Raw genomic sequence first — 18,904 nt, 5'->3', positions numbered from 1 at the left:
CGCACAAGATTTGTCAACACAGTAAACATTTCATCACTGGATTTTTTTTTTTTTTTTTTTTTTGACACCATCGTGTCAATTGATTTTGATTAATATGCGCGAGGGAGAGAGTGCAAGACAGCGCTCGTGTTGTTTGAGACGGTGAAGGTGAGCGCGCGCGCGGCCGGTGCTCTCGCTCTCTCGCTCTCCCTCTCTCTCTGCTCGTTCTTATATGCGCCCTGTTAAACTGACAGGACTTAAAAACACATGCAAATGATAAACTTTCACTCTATGATAGTATGATGGTTAAGCTGTGCAATTAATCAGCAAAAAACATGCGTCAAGGGCCGGGGAGCAGCTGGCACGTACGGTTAATGAATCACGGATCAGCTACAACAGCCTACATCGCACATCCTGCGATGTGACTATCGTGGACTCGTACATCGCGATATTTTTTTTAAGAGAGCGATTTCCATTGAAGTATATCGGGGCTTTTACATTCATGTTCTTTGCAGACCTTTCTCAAAAACATCAGACAATGCATACAGTGCTCTAAAACACCAGTCTGTATTAATAATATTGTTTTTGTAATGATTTGTTTCTTATTTCTCCCGTTTAGGTTGGCACGATGTAAGCTCACCGATCAGTGCTGTGAAATTGTGTCTTCAGTTCTACAGTCATCAAACTCCTCCCTGAGAGAGCTGGACCTGAGTAACAATGACCTGCAGGATTCAGGAATGAATCTGCTCTGTGCTGGACTGAAGAGTCTAAACTGTCAACTCAACATACTAAGGTATTTGAGGGTCTGTGAAAAATAACCACACAATGACATATTGTGGCAAACTTATTGTGAAATTATTCTTATTCCAGAATTATTTATCACTGCATCCCAAAATTAAAGTAAATGAATCTGATCATTCTGATGAAACGTGATGCGTTTGAGTTGATGTGGGTGTTGACTCTGTTTGCATGAATTGCCTCAGATCATTACCATATGAATACTGTGCGCTTTCTGTTGGCATGTTCACATTTGCTGGATGTATAGGTAGAATCCATTAGAAATACCTCCTTAAAGCAACAACTGCACTTTCACTTTTTTATAGTGCATGTTTATGTAAAAAAATTGCATATTTTCTAATGTAAAAATAAATAACTTGCTCATCATAAATGATATCCTCAAATGTATGAAGTCCCTCAAAATGAAACGGAAACCACAGTTTTGCTCTTTTTCTGAGGTAAATTCTTTCAGGATTATTTCTCACCGCATTCCAAATTCTAGAGTTAATGTGGACATGTGAATTTACTGTTGTATAAACCCTGTTACTACCAACTGACATATTTGCACGGGTTCACTGTTTATGTATTTCTATGTATGTGTGAAAGAGAACCAAGAAAAAAGTAGTGGTGACTGAAATTGTTATTGATTTAAATAAATATTTTTTTTAAGAGAGCGATTTCCATTGAAGTATATCGGGGCCTTTACATTCATGTTCTTTGCAAACCTTTCTCAAAAACATCAGACAATGCATACAGTGCTCTAAAACACTAGCCTGGTAATACCAGACTCTGCTACTTCACTTTGCTTCGTAGACAGAGTCTGGAATGGCATAACAGAGAAGTGTTTTCTCTCTTGCTAGGGGGCGCTTGTCTGAAGTTTAAAATCATTGGTTACCCGTAAGCCAATCACATAACGTTTGGTTATGGCGTGTGTTATGCGCATGCTCAGCCGCATTTAACTTTCACTGTAAACACATGTATGATGCGAAAACAAAACCATCGAGCGAAATACCGGAGTGAACATGGCTGTGAACAACTTTTGCAGATTATGTGAAGTAAATCTACGCATCCACGGTACAATCAGCGTGTACGTCGCGGCTCTCAGCCCGCCCTCTGTTCGTTGATTGGCCCGGCTGTTTCCAGACCGGTGGCAAACAGAAAGCTCTGAAGCTGTCTCAGACTGAGTACAGAAGCGAAATGAAATTGAGCGGAAGTACGAAGTCTGACGTAGTCAGGCTACTAAAACACCAGTCTGTATTAATAATATTGTTTTTGTAATGATTTGTTTCTTATTTCTCCCCTGTTTAGGTTGGTACGATGTAAGCTCACCGATCAGTGCTGTGAAATTGTGTCTTCAGTTCTACAGTCATCAAACTCCTCCCTGAGAGAACTGGACCTGAGTAACAATGACCTGCAGGATTCAGGAGTGAAGCTGCTCTGTGCTGGACTGAAGAGTCTAAACTGTCAACTCAACATACTAAGGTATTTGAGGGTCTGTGAAAAATAACCACACAAGGACATATCGTGGCAAACTTATTGTGAAATTATTCTTATTCCAGAATTATTTCTCACTGCATCCCAAAATTAAAGTAAATGAATATGATCATTCTGATGAAACGTGATGCATTTGAGTTGATGTGGGTGTTGACTCTGTTTGCATGAATTGCCTCAGATCTTAACCATATGATTAGCGTGCGCTTTCTGTTGGCATGTTCACATTTGCTGGAAGCTGACACGAGAGACAGTTACATCTCTCTCTCTTATACAGATTATATAAACAGAGAATTTTTGTTTTCATTTTTAATATGATAATTTAAAAGTAGACACTTATATGTATCTACAGATATATTACTCCTGTCTGTGTGACAAATATTTGCAGAATTTTGTTTTCCTTTTTTGATGCACTGCAGAAAAAAATTTCACAGAGACGGCTGAAAACATCCTGTTTGTTTTGTTTTGATTGCAAGTGGACACAAATGAAAGTAAACATTTTACAGTTTCGAATGATGTATTGCCGTATAACCATATTACCATAAATTACATAAATTAGTATTGTATTGTGTGAAAAATCCATCAAAAGGTGCCGGTATGTCTGTCGACCCCAGAGGGTTAATTCTTTTAGCTTTTATGGGTAAAAATAGAGTTTTTTTATTTTGAAATTATAACTTACAATTAGATCCTTTAGATAATTTGTATCTGATAATTTGCACATTTTACAACACTGTGATTTCATTCAAATCAATCAGAGGCCACCAGTAGATGAAGCAAACTAACATGGTCACTTACTGTTGTTGTAGATTATCTCAGTGTTTGGTGACAGAGGAAGGTTGTGCTGCTCTGGCTTCAGCTCTGAGTTCAAACCGTTCACACCTGAGAGAGCTGGATCTGAGCTACAATCACCCAGGAGAATCAGGACTGAAGCTGCTCTCTGATACTCTCAACCATCTGGACAAACTCAAGTATGTTAAGTAATATAACAATAATCCTGTCTGGTGTGATTGGTTTTGTTTTTTTATAGGGTTAGTTACCAAAAAATTAAAATTCTTTCATTATTTTCTCACCCTCATATAATTCCAAACCTGTAAGACTTTCATTCATTTTCAGAACAGAAATGAAGACATTTTTAAGAAATTCTGAGATATTTCTGTCCCTCCATTGACAGTGCTACCATTTCAACGCTTCAAAAAGTTCATAAAGAGATACAAAACAGTTATAAAACAGGCATATACTGGCAACACTGTAAGATTTAGTTTTTTGGGTCACCATAGTGGTGAAGAGTAGAGACTGTGCTTTAGTCCAGGGTAAGATCTAGAAACATTGATGAAATACTGCGTGTTGCCACATGTTGCGGTGACTGTGTAGTTGCTGGTCCAGTGGAAATCTTTTTTTGTACAATATTTTTTTAGTGGTCTCAAATGAATTAAGTTCACAGTAATACTTTGATCACATTATTAACTCTGTGTTAACTCAAGTTTTAATTTAATTTAGTTTTGTTAAGAACTGTACAACTAACAGTAATGTTGCCAGTATTTTACTGTAAAAAAGCCTGGTAAGATCTAACAGTGTATGGTGTATTATAAAAAACTAAAGTAAATTAGCCCAAAAATATGATGGTATACTCTTTCTTTTAATTATTATGTAATACACAGACATGTAGCCTATATAGGCTTTAGCACTACCCAAATCAAACCAGAGAGCGTCTTTTTTTACTGTTTACTGTCTTATAAACATATTGAAGTATGACTGAAACGACATGATCTGAGCAGTTTTCTTGGTTGTGTTTGTTGTTCACCATTTACATGAAAATATTACACCTCTTCATGTTAACAAACTTTCAAAACTATTAAGTTTATAAAAACAAATACTGTATAGTAAAAATGCTCAATTATACATAGCTTTGGAGCCGCTGCTCTGACGCTGTATAAACGCTTCCAGTGTGAATACTTGTGTGCGTCTGCAGCTTCAGTACCGATGTAGTTGTAAAACGGTTGAAATTAGCGCGTGCGCAACAGAACGCCGTTGCCGTTGTATCAGCAGCTGCTGCTTAAAGTCCCTGTTATCAGTCATGTACACGCGCATGGCACACTGTTGATGAAACACGTAAATTAGGAATTTTTTTATGGTTTTCTTTTGGTAGATAAAATATTAAAACATTTTTCCAACATGAGGTTTCGTGTCACTGTCAGTCTTTTTACATCAGTGCAAAACTAGGTTATGCAGATTAAGACAACTATTCATCGGCATGCACTGACTAATTCTATGTGGTAGCAACAAAAAATAAAAGATTGCGACCAAATCATGTGCTGGTGCGACCAACTGAGTAAGTTGGTAGAACCAGTGCAACCAATGGAAAAGTTAGTCTGGAGCCCTGCACTGATTTAAAGTGTACACTATTTATCAGCATGGTAATCCATGTTTGGATCCTGGCACTTCAGTCTAGTTTGGCTTTGGTTCTGTGCCGGGATTCGGACATTCATGCTCCACGTGTTTGTATTCTGTTGTGAGCCACAGGATGTGCTTTCGCTTGTTCTTGTGCGCTCTGTCTTGTTGTGTGTTTTTTAGTTCGCTCAGACCGTACGCTCTTCTGTTCGTGTCGTGTGTTGTTGTGTTCTGTGTAGCACACGGTTCGTGTTTACATCGGCCGCGTGCTTTCATGTCGTGTTTTGTCTTGTGCTGTGTAAAAGCTTGTGTTTTACACTGGCTGTGTGCTTTCATGTTGTCATGTTTTGTGTGAACATGTGGCTTATGAATGTTCTCATAGATGGGTTTCTGTGCAACGTCATCACAGAGATGCGCGCGCAACTACGTGGCAGAAAGCAGCAATCTTTACGGCATATCGGGCAGAAACAGAGATGACACGAAGCTGTTGTGCTGTAAACTGCACTAACCACCAAAAAGATGGATTTAAAATGTACGAAATCAATACTTTTATTCATCAAGGATGAATGAAAAGAGAGGGAAGAGAGAAGAAGAGCAGCAGCTGTTAGTGCACTTATTTAATAATGTAGTTTAAATTATACACACCTTATAACCGCATTATTATTTTACTGAGATGCCGCAGCTCAGCCTTTCATATTAATCTCTCATAGCGTGAGCGTGCACGTCTTTTGCATCATCAAAAATCTGTCATTCTCAATATCGTTTACACTGCCACAAAAAATTCAATCTTTTACTCGCATCTGACACAGCTCGGAATTTGTTGCACATGTGTGAACGCAAAAATCCGGACGAGATCCGATTTTTTTTTTTTTTTTTTTTTCGCGTCCGATCTGAGCCACTCCCAAATGTGGATTTACACATATTTACAGATACAAATCCGATATATAGTACATCCGAGCTCCGTCTAAACACGCATATCTTAACTTAACTTCTCTGTAATTAATTAAACCAACAAGCTTTTTTACCCAGCGGGCACCTTGATATCAATTTGACGTCAAAAGTTAGTCAAGACTTGATCAAGATACTGCATATAATTTTAAGGTCAGTTTGAAAGGCAATGTCTTCCAGTGGTAATTAGGGGAAAAGAGAAAGTTAAAACCCACACTGGAATTGGTTTATGTATATGCAGGAGCAGGTCGATATGTTTGACATTCAGTTTACATCAAATCAATGTCATGGATTGGTTTTGACGTCAATTTGATGTCTTTTCAACATCAATTGCCCACTGTAGGTTACTCACTCAGAGTAACCACGTGTCCACACGGAGACACGTTTAGCTGTATAAGTAAAAAAATTGTATCGTATTGCCGTTTCGTCCAGATGGATCCGGCGTTTCGGGAGACTGAAACTGCTATTCTTTTAAACCGGGTCCCAGAGTGGAGAAATCTGAAAACGACACCCTTGCGTTTTCGTGTGTACAGCCAATCTGTATATGTTGTGAAACGATGATGTCATCACCCCACGTGTCGACCCTAGTCAGACACCGCTAAGTCACGTAACAGCATCAACAACTGCGGACTACATACTTGTGTTCGTGCTGCAGAACCTACTGAGCCTCTTTTATCTCTTTTGTTATTATTTACTTGAATTGATTTTTATTTTTATTTCTTTATTTTACTTCTGTTTGTTTCTTTTATATTTTCTTTCTTATGCTATGATGCTTGTCTGTTGTCTGATTAAGACATTTATTTGATTATTATTGGAAAAAACGCAGCCCTGCCCCTCATGCTCACTGGTAAAATGTGTTCGCTCAGATTCCACTCCGACATTAAATTTCTCTGTACTGTAGGCCTACGTGTTGTAGCCATTAAAGAAAACGTATTTAGTTTCATATTTATGTTTAAATAATGTTATTTTTTTATTTAGTCTACACTACCGGTCAAAAGTCGGTAAGATTTTTAATGTTTTTAAAAGAAGTCTCTTCTGCTCACCAAGGCTGCATTTATTTGATTGAAAATAACAACAAAATAATAACAATACAGTCATATTGTGAAATGTTATTACAATGTAAAACAGCTGTTTTCTATGTGAATATATAGTAAAGTGTAATTTATTCCTGTGATCAAAGCTGAATTTTTGGCATCATTACTCCAGTCTTCAGTGTCACATGATCCTTCAGAAATCATTATAATATGATGATTTGATGCTCAAGAAACATTTATGAGTAAATCAAAATAATTTATCAAGTAAATAATGACATCAATGTAGAAAACAGTTTTTTACATTTTTATTTCTATTGCTATGATGAATAGAAAGTTCAAAAGAACAGCATTTATCTGAAATGGAAAGCTTTTATAACATTAAACCGTTAGTTATAAACACAGGTTTATTTTATTTTAATAAAAAATATAATTAATAATAATTCAAAAGCAAAACGATTAAAAAAAAATTGAGAGTGGAAATTAATGTGTTTTTTATTTTTAAATAAGTGTGTTTTTTTCCTACATCTAGAAACTTTTAGTTTTATAAATCTTTTGAAGGATGAACAAAATAAATTTTTTGGTCATCACATTAAAAATAACATTTAAATATTTGATCATATTTGAGTTTTGAAGTGCTAGAAAATATATGTGATGTACTTGAAAGCATTTTACATATTCCTGCCAAACTTCCATGGTGACAGTTAGAGTTTAGCCTACTACATTAAATCCATCGTGAATGTTTCTGATTTGTGGACTTAATCATGGTACAATGTTTCTCCTGGTTTCCACGGCAGCGCTGTTTGATCTAATAGAGATCTACGGGTAATAACGGAGAAACTTGAATGCTTCTCACTAGATCTCGCAGCGATGTTATTATTTCTGTGGCGAATTCAAATGCTTTCTTTACTGTATCTCTGTGTAGTAACAGTGTTGCTTGATCAAGATCGGCTCGCGCTGCACTGACATTGGTCCAAACTGATAAACGGTCAGTGAAGCAGAAAGCACAAATGATTAGCGCATGATTGAGTTTGCCATTTGATGCTGGGCAGTGTTGTTGTGTTCGCGCCAGCGCGACTGCTATCTAATATTTTGGTCGGCAAGAAAAATGGTCCAACGTATCGTTCGGTTTGTAAGCCCCGTACCGAACGGTTCAATACTATCGTTTATTGTTACACCCCTAATATATATATATATATACATACAATATCCGTGGTTAGTCATGGGTCGTGTATGGCATTAAAAATGAAAAAAAGGCATTAAAAAGCATTACATTTAAATTGAAGATACCTGCAGAAACCCTGAAAAAAATATATAAAAAAATAACTAGGCAATAGTTTTAAAGCAGGACCATTAAGATGGGGAAATCTGCAGAGATGAGAGGAGATCGGCATTTTAGAGCCGGAGTGTGCAGATGAATAGTTCCAGGTTCATACACAGAAGAGTGAGAAACACAAAAACAAAGTACGAGACATCGTGATTCACTCAAGGAAAACCACAAAGATAACACCAGAGGTTGTTTGATCACACAACAGACACTTAAAACAGACCTTCCTCTTCTTAAAGGGGTCATATAATGCCATTTTTGTACAAGCTAATATGATTCTTTAGGGTCTAAATTAAAAGTTTGTAATATACTTTAATTAAAAATTCCCATTAGTATTGTAAGAAAACACTCATATTACCTGGTCAAAAACAGCTATTTTCAGCACGCCGTTTAAGTGCATGTGTCTTTAAATGATAATGAGCTTTGCTCACCCCGCCCCTCTGTTCTGTGCGTACACCGTTTCTAACACAATAACCATAACGCGTTGTTCATAATAAACGTGGGATTATGAATTATATTGAGAACGTCGTACATAGAAAACATGCCGTAATGTACCCTGAGTGTAAACAGATGCATTCATCATGAAGCGTGCAAGCGATTTGCAAAGATTAATATAAATATTAATATAAAGGTTAATAAAACGTTACACTCACTTCTTCTTCTGGAGGTTCAGCAGGAAGACGATCCTATTTTCAGGAGCAACTTCTTAGCAAAACCAGCTTTACTGACCCTCGTTTGTAAAGCAGTCTGGTGTGTGAAATGATTCGATCTGCTGTCAATCAACAATTGTGGGAGGGGCGTCCGACCGTGTGACGTCACATGGTCGAACGGCTTGATTTGAGACGGGAAAACATGTAAGGAGATTAAAAAAAAAACACTGGATGGATTTTTATCATTTTATGATGGTTGTGTACAGGCACTGCCAACACACATTTCAGTACATTCAACTTGTAAAAGTGCATGTACCATTATATGACCCCTTTAAAGACCTCTGAGCAACCAGGGCTGAAATCTCTTCAAATCCACAGAGATTCAGACTTGAATGAAGGCCTGGTACTAGAGCACTAATGCAGTGTGGAATGAACACACACACACACACACACACATACACACTCTTCACTCATGTTCCTATCCGCATATTGCTGTTTTTTTTGTTGTTGTTGGTTTTATTTACTAAAAATTTGTTTCTTATGCTAAAGTTAATCGTTTTATACATTTGGATTATTGAAATAAATAATATGTAATTGCAATCAAGTATTTTCTTTTAGTGGCAACTTAAGTTGCATTATTGCAAATGTATGTGGCATTATTGCAATAAGAAGACGCTTCAAAAGACCTCAAACAAAACAAAAAAATCTAAACTTTGACAAAAATACTGATTTAATGTATTTTAAAATGATTAAATATATATTCATAACAAAAGCTGTTAGAAAAGCAGTAAGTCACATCCAGAAAAATGAATGGATCTCTATGGGGCAATTACACTTTCTGGCTAAAACTATATTATCTGCAAAACAAATTCTAACCAGATGGCAGAATTATGCACGATACATGCATCTAACAATATCCAGAAACAACTCATATTGAATTTTGATCATTATTAATGAATGTGCTTTTTCTTTCTTAAAAATGTAATATTTCATATGCATGCTAATGGTGTAGCTGAGGAGTTTTGCAGTAAATAGGTAGGCTACAAAATTACTTCAGATCTCCCAAAAGCACAGCATTAATGAATAGATGAGAAGTAAAAAAAAACAATTATATATTTGTATTATTACAAATGTTTTTTTGTTTTTTTTTAAGTTCTTAAACAAGAGCAGTACGACAACTGTTTCTCCACAGCAATGTGCATTCTGGTCCAACCAAGTCTAACAAGGAAACACTGACAACATGCGAGAGATCTCTTGAGATTCTTTGTGCTACAGTGCAGAGAACTGTGGAGAAGGTTTCCGTGTGTGTGTGTGTGTGTGTGTGTGTGTGTGTGTGCACATTTAACATTGTGCTTGTAGTATAGTGTTGCATCATAATTTCTGTGATTTTCATGACATGTTGTCAGTTTTATGGTCTAGTGGGGCATTATGGATCGAAACATCCGGAGTGTGACTTTAACAACATACAGCCAGATATTGCATTTATTTATTTATTTACGCAAACCTTGTTTAGGGCTGTCCAATAGCACATAACTTTGACAAGCCTTTTTACATTTCCTTGATTGGAATAATAGCAGGGTAAACTTAGTGGCATGGGAGGCCAGAGCAAATTAATTTACCATTTTATCTAATAGTGAAAGAACAAATCCACTATTGAATTCCCACGATTTTTTCAATATAAAATAAAAATAGAGAAATGGATTAAGGCAGCCAGAATAGAGAAACGTCAAATTTACTGTCACTCCCTCGGCAGCACTATTAGAAACACCAGTTACGGTTACTTTATTTATTTATTTAGTCATTTTATGTCAGGGCTGAATAACGCAAGGTATATTAAATGTATACATTACATTTTTCAAAAAATAAGAAAATATATGAACTGTATAAAGTTATATAGTTTTTAAATACTCCCTGAAAGAGCAAGGCAGAGTGTGTATAAGCTGTGGTCAGAGCCAGAGCGCATAGCGGACGTCTCCTGGATCGCCACAGTAAAGCAACAGTAGCCTACCTAGTCTACTCACTTATCAGGTTATTTTATTTACATTTAAAACTATAAATATGACATTTAAAAATATGACCAGAGTGAATAATAAATTATATTACTATGACATAGTATGAAAAGTTTGTTTTCCTCAGCAATTATAACAACTAAAATAAATAAAAGAAGTTTATAGGTAAGAGTGACGGTTGAGACGTTTGTTGCAACGCTCTTAAAGGTGAACTAAGTAACTTTTTTACCTTAACCGAACAGCTTCGGAGTCACTGGAATAGTTATATGACTTTTTTCGGGTTGAATGGTGGTCGTCGTGCAGCCCCCGAGCGCCTGTGAGCCAAAAAACCACCCTTGCAACTTTGGGCCGGCGAGCCGCCGGCCTCAGCGTCGGGAGGTATCGCGTCATATCAGGTCTCGCGATGTAAAGAATTGCTTTACGGCACTGCACATATACACAATAGGGATAGCTCACAGATGAAGTTATTAGAGGCTAGACAGACTCACGGAGGCAATTGGCATCTCACAACTTGTACTTTATTCCCCAATCGAACTCGTGTAACTGTCTGTCACCCATTCTACTGTCCACAGCTTTACTTGATAAACAAAAGTAGGATAAGAATGAGCATCAAGCTGAAATAACCCGCATACATGGGGTGTTCGAGGTGCACATACAATACAGACTGCCGACAGTTCAACAGGGCGCGCGCAGCTCTTAAAGGGGCCACACCTTATTTCCACTCGTTATAGTTTCCATCCTACTGAACAGGTACCGGTATAGGGGGCGGAAGGGATCAGACCGTGAGTGCAGAGACGGCTCTGCGCGAGTGGTATTTATGACAGTAACGTTAAATACAAGTACTCCATGGCGACTCTAGGGGTCGCTGTTTGACAAAAACGGAAAGCTGCATAGTGTGCCTTTAAAGAAATCCCTTTCCTCAGGGACTTTTCCTCCTCAGTGAAACCCTTACTAGAGGCTTCATGTAAACCACACACACTCATTCTCTGAACTGGCTCAAACTAACATGGCAGCATCGTGCATATAACGCTATAGCTCAAACTAACGCAATTGTTGTAAAGGTGTTTAAACAACAAAACACATCCACTTGCACATATTTGACAATCGGAATACCAGATATGTCACGCTATAGCTAACACATTTGTGAATATTTTGAATAAAAAAAAAGGGAAAAGGAAATAAAAGCAGATCATCAGTCATTCAGCGCTATTGTGTTTGCGGTGTGTCACGTGACTAGCAATGACGCGTCACCATGGAAACAATAAAGTGACGCGCTCTAAATAACGGTCGCCTTTGAAAAAATAGCGAATGCGATTTTTCATTCAGTCTTTTTTTTTTGTGTGTGTCAATTTTGTTTGTTCTTTTTGCATGCAGTTTTCAAAGTGACAAAATGAAGCAAAGCACAACTAGTCCACACTTATTTTATTTTAATTCGATGTTATCATAGGCAAAACACAATTGCTTTATTATTATTATTATTTACTTTCATGCAAAGTGATAATATAATTGCACTTTTATTTTCTCTATTTGAAAGTTTGTAATGCTGTTATGTGATGTTATGTTTTTAAAATGTGATGTTAATAAAATACATTGTATTAACCCTTTCTTACCTCCAAAGTGGAGAATGGCAGCAAAAGTTTGAGAAACACTGCTCTAAACCACTGCTCTATAAACCACTGCCGCCATACTGGTATTCCCTAGTGAGCTCACGCGTTCTGTTGAATCAATAGGAAATTTTATGATTTGACTGAGAAAACACCGTTTTTAAATATAAAGTCTCCCTGTACATTTTTACAATTTTAAAATTACTGACCAGTAGTGTATATTGTTGTTACAAAAGAATTTTTTTTTAAAACATTTGCTTCTTTTTATTTTATTTTATTTTATTTTTTTTACTTTTTATTCATCAAAGTATCCTTAAAAAAGTATCACAGGTTATAAAAAAATATTAAGCAGCAGAACTGTTTCCAACTTTGATAATGAATCATCATATTAGAGTGATTTCTAAAGGATCATGTGATAGACTGGAGTAATGATCCTGAAAATTCAGCTTTGCATCACAGAAGTAAATTATAATTTAAAGTATAATAAATTGAAAACCAATTATTTTAAATTGTAATAATATCCTGAAAATAAAATAAATAAATGCTGGCTTGATGAGCAGAAGAAACTTCTTTCAAAAACATTAAAAATAGTAATTTTTCCATTTTTTTTGGCCTGTACTGTATATATATCTGGCAACCCTTCAGTGGAGCTTTAATGAAGAGAGAGAAGAAGAGCTTTATTATTTTACTGAGATGCCGCAGCCTTTCATATTCATATCTCACAGCGTGAGCGCGCACGTCTTTTGCATCATCAAAATCCTCAGTCATTCTCAATATTTAGTGATTTAAAGTATCAGTATTAGTCTCAGATACAGGATATATTCATTCGCCTTCACAAGCAGGTGTTGTTCGTTACCATGGCAAACGCTTCAGCGTCCATGTTGAGCATGCTTCTCGTGTGTAAAAAGTACATTTAAAACGTGTGTCGTAATTATACATTATTTAAGGTTATTATTTTATATTCGTTAAAATATTGATATAGGACCAGTTGTTGTCAAGTAAGATTCACACTCTCTATACTGTCCGGATGCGTGCGTTTGATTTATATTACATTGTGGGAACCAAATGTCCCCACAAGGATAGTAAAACCTGAGATCACCTCCATTGTGGGGACCAGCCAGCGGTCCCCATGAGGGGAATGGGTAAATAAACATACTAAATTATATTTTTTTGAAAATGTAAAAATGCATAAAGTGTTCTGTGATGGGTAGGTTTAGGGGTAGGGTTAGTGTAAGGGGACAGAATATACAGTTTGTACTGTATAAAAACCATTAAGTCTATGGAGAGTCCCCACAAAGATAGTGAACCAGACGTGTGAGTGAGTGAGTGAGTGAGTGAGTGACTGTGTGAGTGAGTGACTGTGTGAGTGAGTGACTGTGTGAGTGACTGTGTGAGTGAGTGAGTGAGTGAGTGAGTGAGTGAGTGAGTGACTGTGAGAGAGAGAGAGTGAGAGAGAGTGAGTGACTGTGAGAGAGAGAGAGAGAGTGAGTGACTGTGAGAGAGAGAGAGTGACTGTGTGTGAGCGAGAGAGAGAGGTTCAAAAATTATTTTATTTTACATTTCAAAACTCATACATTCATATACTCATTCTAAAATAATTCTACATTATTAAATTAGATTATATATAAACCCACAGATGTATATAACAAAAGTAAAAATAAAATTAAAAGTTCAAAACCATCGCATCATCATAAATAGTGCATAAAACGTTATCAACACACCATATTTCAATAAAACTCCTTACATTATTAACCATATTATAATATGCATACTCTACTTTAAGCCTTCCTGCTACTAATTTCCTAAACATAACTTCAGGGTCCGTAGATGCCAATTGCAAGCCTTTGTTCTTCCTGGTTTTCCACACTGCCAATTTTGCAGTCCCAATCAAATAACTCAATAAACACACTTTCTTCCTTATCAAAAATGCATACTTTAACCCTCCAATAAACACTTTATCCGAAAAAGCCTCGTTAAATTCCCTGAACCATTCCTTAAGAAGGTTAAAAAGACTTTGTAGCCTTTCACATCTTAAAAACAAATGTTCTAAATCCTCCTCCTTCCCCACCCACTGCTGGATTCAAGTGTGCCACATGTCTGTCTGTAGCTATTGCCCTGTGAATAATCCTCCATTGTAGATCAGCTGTTCGCTTCTCCACCGGAGGTTTATACAGTGCTCTCCATCTGTCCCTCACGAGGAACTCTGGTGTCAACAGACCTGGCCACCCAGAGGCTTTTACTCTCCTGAGTGATTCCTGATGTATGATCTTAACCGTAATGTGATAAATGGCCTTCTTTGATGTAGACTCGAAGAGTTCTATTTGAGGAACCTCAAAAGACAAAATTGAACCAAACTCCACACCTTCCAGATCTTCCTTACTTGCGGGAGTTATTTTTATCTTTGGGAATCCTTTCTCATTGGTCTCCTTTCTTGCGATGATCTCTCTGTAGCTGCTTGGTATTACATTCAAAATTTCCTCCATTAGTTTTGCTGTAAGTCTTAGTGACCGTAATCCTGTCACCTCTCTGAGGGTCTCTGCCGATCTCCATCCATTATTATCCAAGAGGTGCCCCAGTTTTACAATGTTATTCCTTAGTAAGCATGTTCGTATACTCACAGAAGATAACATCCTTGTCTGGATCATTGGATTAAAAAACAAGGGTTCTTCAGTGACCCATTGTCCATTAGGATCAATGTCCCGCTCCACTTTAAAAACAGTTCTCCAGACCTTTAACATAGCCTTGTAAAAGGGGGTAAGCTCAGACAAGCTCACCTCCTCCAGTTTTATTAGGAATAAATGTTTGTCCAATCCCAGTCCTCCTGCTCTCTGTAGCAAAGCACAAGCAGTTTGGGCCCAAGTCAAGTCCTTATGATAGAGGAGTCTCTGTGCTGCCTGTATCCTGAAGGCACTGATACGACTCCTCACATCCACCAACCCCTGGCCACCTTCCTGGACAGGTAAATACAGTGTTGCTGCCCGGATCCAGTGCTGCCCACTCCAGAAGAAATCCACCAATGCTCTTTGTATACGGCAGATCAGTTCATCAGGTGGCTCCATAACAATAAACTTGTGCCACAGTGTAGAGGCAGCTAGGTTATTAATAACCAAAACTCGCCCTCTATACGACAACTGTGGTAATAGCCATTTCCATTTAGACCAGTGGTCATTTTGATTTGATTATTTTCATCTGTGAAAATGCCATTTCACAGAGGTAAGTTGATCCAAAATAGGCACTCATTTTTAGTGCACATGCAGTGAGGAGCGGAAACTTTTCTCTGTTGACAAGTCCCCAAAAGTCACTGTCCCTTGATCTGGCTTTCAGCTCAATGTCATTTTGCAAATCAACCATCTCCATGTCAACTCCACTTGACAAAGAAAATACTTGCTGGAATTTGGCTGCAACCTGTTCTATATCAATGAGCATGAATGGGTTTGAGACAAATGCAGCAATGCATTCCATTTAGTTTAACTCACCAAAACGCATATTGAACTCTGTTGCAACTTTGTCCAGGTGAGCACAGTATTTCTCAGGGTGAAAAACGTCCTTGTCTTTAATGCTCTGTGACATTTTTTCCAGGTTGGGAAAGTGTGTTAGCCTCCCGTTTTTAAGCTGTGTGATCCAAACACCGAGCTTAGACTTAAAAGCATTCACTGCGCTGATCATGTGTGGCAGGTGTCGGTCTTTTCCCTGGAGCTCGTTATTGAGTGTATTCAGCTTTGCGGTCAAGTCTGTCAGAAACCCCAGGTCACACAGCCACGCATCATCTGACAGTTCCTTGTGCTCCTCGTTTCTTGCAGATAGAAATGTCTTCATCTCAGGCAGTAAGTCAACAAACCGCTGGAGCACTTTCCCGCGGCTCAACCACCGCACATCAGCATGAAGTAGTAGGTCTCCGTACGCGGCATCGAGCTCATCCAGTAACGCCTTGAATAAGCGACGCTGAAGTGCTTTTGCTCGTATCGAGTTTATCAGTTTGACCACCAATGACATTACGTGTGAAAAATCTACGACTTTCCCTGCTAAGGCCTGCTGATGAATAACACAATGATAATTCTTGAACTCGGGAAAATCAGGGTCATTACGGCACAGTGCTATAAAACCAAGGCGCACGCCACGCATCGCCGGTGCTCCGTCGGTGGTAATTGCTACCAGTTTATGAATGGGGATATCATTTTCGCTTACATATTTTTTAAACTCAGTGTAAATATCCTCACCTCGCGTTCTCTCCTTTAAGTGCAAAAGAGTGAGGAAGTCCTCTTTTGTTGTAGAATCCTGGAAAGCCATTCTGACAAAAACAACAAGCTGAGCTGTGTCCACTGCATCCAGAGATTCGTCGAACTGCAGTGAAAAATATTCACAGAGTGACAAGTCCTTTAAAACCTGTCGATCCACGTCCTCTGACAGTGACTCGACCCTCCTTGCCACTGATGCAGGGCCGAGAGGTACAGCACGGAGTGAGGCTTTTATGTCGTCTTTGTTTTTGAAATCCTTGAAAATAGTCTCTGCAGTAATGGCCATGGCTTCCTTGAATAATTCGCCATCCGTAAAAGGCTTTTTGTTTTTAGCCAGAAAGTGACTTACACGATATGATGCTTCAGTAGCAGCCTTATTTTGATCAGCAGATTTTGTAAAAAGTGATTGCTGGGCCTTCAACTCAGATCTCAGCTCGTCAACTTTCCGTGCACGAATCATGCTCTTTTGCGGGGTAGCAGTCTTTAAATTTCGGATGGTTGGTATTGTGATGCCGCTCCAGATTCCCTCTTTTACATAATGCTTGTTTTTGGTGGCACAACATACATACACACTTATCTTTTACCAAGGTAAACAGAAATTCCTGTTCCCATTCTGGATGAAAATTGTATGTTTTTGCCTTCTTTCGTGGAGCCTCCGCCATTCTAGTTTGTAGTATGTTACCTCGCGCGGGCTATCACCATGGAGATATTGACGTTTGCGACAGTTAATTTACGGGTGCTCTTCTTTTATTGGATTGGTCACTTCATTGAAAATAAAGCAGTTGGATTAAGAAATACAGATGCTTGCAAAACTGAAAACGTTTTTATTTTCGGGAGCTACCGGGACAGTGATAAAGATCTACCAGCGATCGACGGGTTGGCGACCACTGATTTAGACAATCGGGCAATCACTTTCTCCAGCATTCCCTCCCAATTCTTCATCTGAAATTGACTATTCCCTAAATATACACCTAAAACTTTTAGCCCTTCCCTGCCCCATTTTAAACCACCAGGAAGCTGCGGAGGTCTTTTCCCCATCCACTGTCCAATAATAAAACCCTCACTTTTCCCCCAATTTAATCTAGCTGAGGATGCCTTCTCATATTGCTCAATGATCTTCGTTAAAACTGTAACATCATCCTGGTCTTTAATAAAAACAGTAACGTCATCAGCATAAGCCGATACAGACACTATAGAACTTATGTCTCCATTTGAGATTAAGACTCCATTGAGATTTCTCCTTAACCTGCACAAAAGAGGTTCAATGACAAGACTATATAACTGTCCTGAAAGTGGGCAGCCTTGTCTAATTCCTCTAGAAACAGGTATTGGTGCACTTAAACCACCACCAGCTTTTACAAGAACAACTGCATTTGAATACAACAATTGAATATATGAAATAACATTTTCACCAAAGCCAAAATGCTGTAAAACATTATAGAGATACCCATGGTCAACTCTATCAAATGCTTTCTCCTGATCTAGAGAAAGAACACCAATTTCAGAATTATTTAATTGACTTAATTCAATAACATCACGTAATAATGAGATATTGTCCATTATAGATCTTTCAGGAATGCAGTACGTCTGATCCTTCTGCACCAATAAACCCAGATAACACTTCAACCTGTTAGCCAAACATTTTGAGAATATTTTGTAGTCAACACACAACAATGACACTGGTCTCCAATTTTTTAAAAGTCCCAGATCTCCTTTTTTTGGAAGTAATGAAAGTACTGCCCGACTACAACTTGTGGGAAGTATCTTACTTTGGCAACATTCAGAAAGTACCTCATAAAAATCTTCTCCTAAAATACCCCAAAAACATTGATAGAATTCGGCAGTCAGTCCATCAATTCCTGGGGATCTACCCGTGGACAACTGCTGCATTGCCTCTGTAAGCTCTTGAAAAGTAATGTTCTCATCCAAAGTCTTTCTCTGTTCACTCTCAATCTTTGGTAGATCACTAAGTAGATCTTCAGCGCTTTCATGGTTACAGTTTTCAGAAGCATATAATTGTGAGTAGAAATCCACAGACATCTTCCTTATTTCAGCAGGATCTGTTGTTATAGAACCATCATGACGACGAAGATGAAATATTTGCTTCTGTGTTGTACTTTTCTTTTCAAGATTGAAAAAATATGTGCTAGGGGTGTCCATGTCTTTAATAGAGCAAAATCTTGCCCTTATTAGAGCTGTCTTTACTTGCTCTTGTAGAAAAGTCCCAAGCTCTTTATTTTTCTTTTGTAGAGCATCATCATGCACAAGTTCATTATTATTATTAAAAATGTCCTGTTCTAAAAGTTCAATGTCTCTTTGTAGTCTTTTCACAGTATCCCTCACCACTGATCCAATATGAGATGAATAATTCTGACACAACATCCTTATGTTAACTTTACCCACATCCCACCACTGATTGAGATTCTCAAATGAACTTTTCCTCGTTTTCCAGTTCTTCCAGAATA

The 18,904-nt window shown here is 37.8% G+C and overlaps 1 protein-coding gene and 1 long non-coding RNA gene across 2 annotated transcripts in view; one reads left to right on the top strand and one right to left on the bottom strand.

The window, feature by feature from the left end:
* Nucleotides 1-18,904, bottom strand: part of LOC311080038 — a 98,397-nt gene that overhangs the window by 15,824 nt on the left and 63,669 nt on the right. The gene's annotated exons all lie outside the window — the stretch shown is intronic.
* LOC311079647 (uncharacterized protein) overlaps nt 1-18,904 on the top strand; it is a 46,563-nt gene that overhangs the window by 23,753 nt on the left and 3,906 nt on the right. Inside the window, exons 7-9 of the mRNA XM_084109259.1 lie at nt 599-772; nt 2,065-2,238; nt 3,054-3,215. Of these exons, the coding sequence (XP_083965385.1) occupies nt 599-772; nt 2,065-2,238; nt 3,054-3,215 (510 nt within the window). The remainder of the gene's footprint in view (nt 1-598; nt 773-2,064; nt 2,239-3,053; nt 3,216-18,904) is intronic.

Source organism: Abramis brama (assembly GCF_963993115.1).
Source record: "Abramis brama genome assembly, chromosome: 1".
In the NCBI taxonomy this organism is placed as follows: Eukaryota; Metazoa; Chordata; class Actinopteri; order Cypriniformes; family Leuciscidae; genus Abramis; species Abramis brama.
The sequence above is the reverse complement of the archived record's forward strand: the minus strand, read 5'-3'. Positions and strand labels throughout refer to the sequence as shown.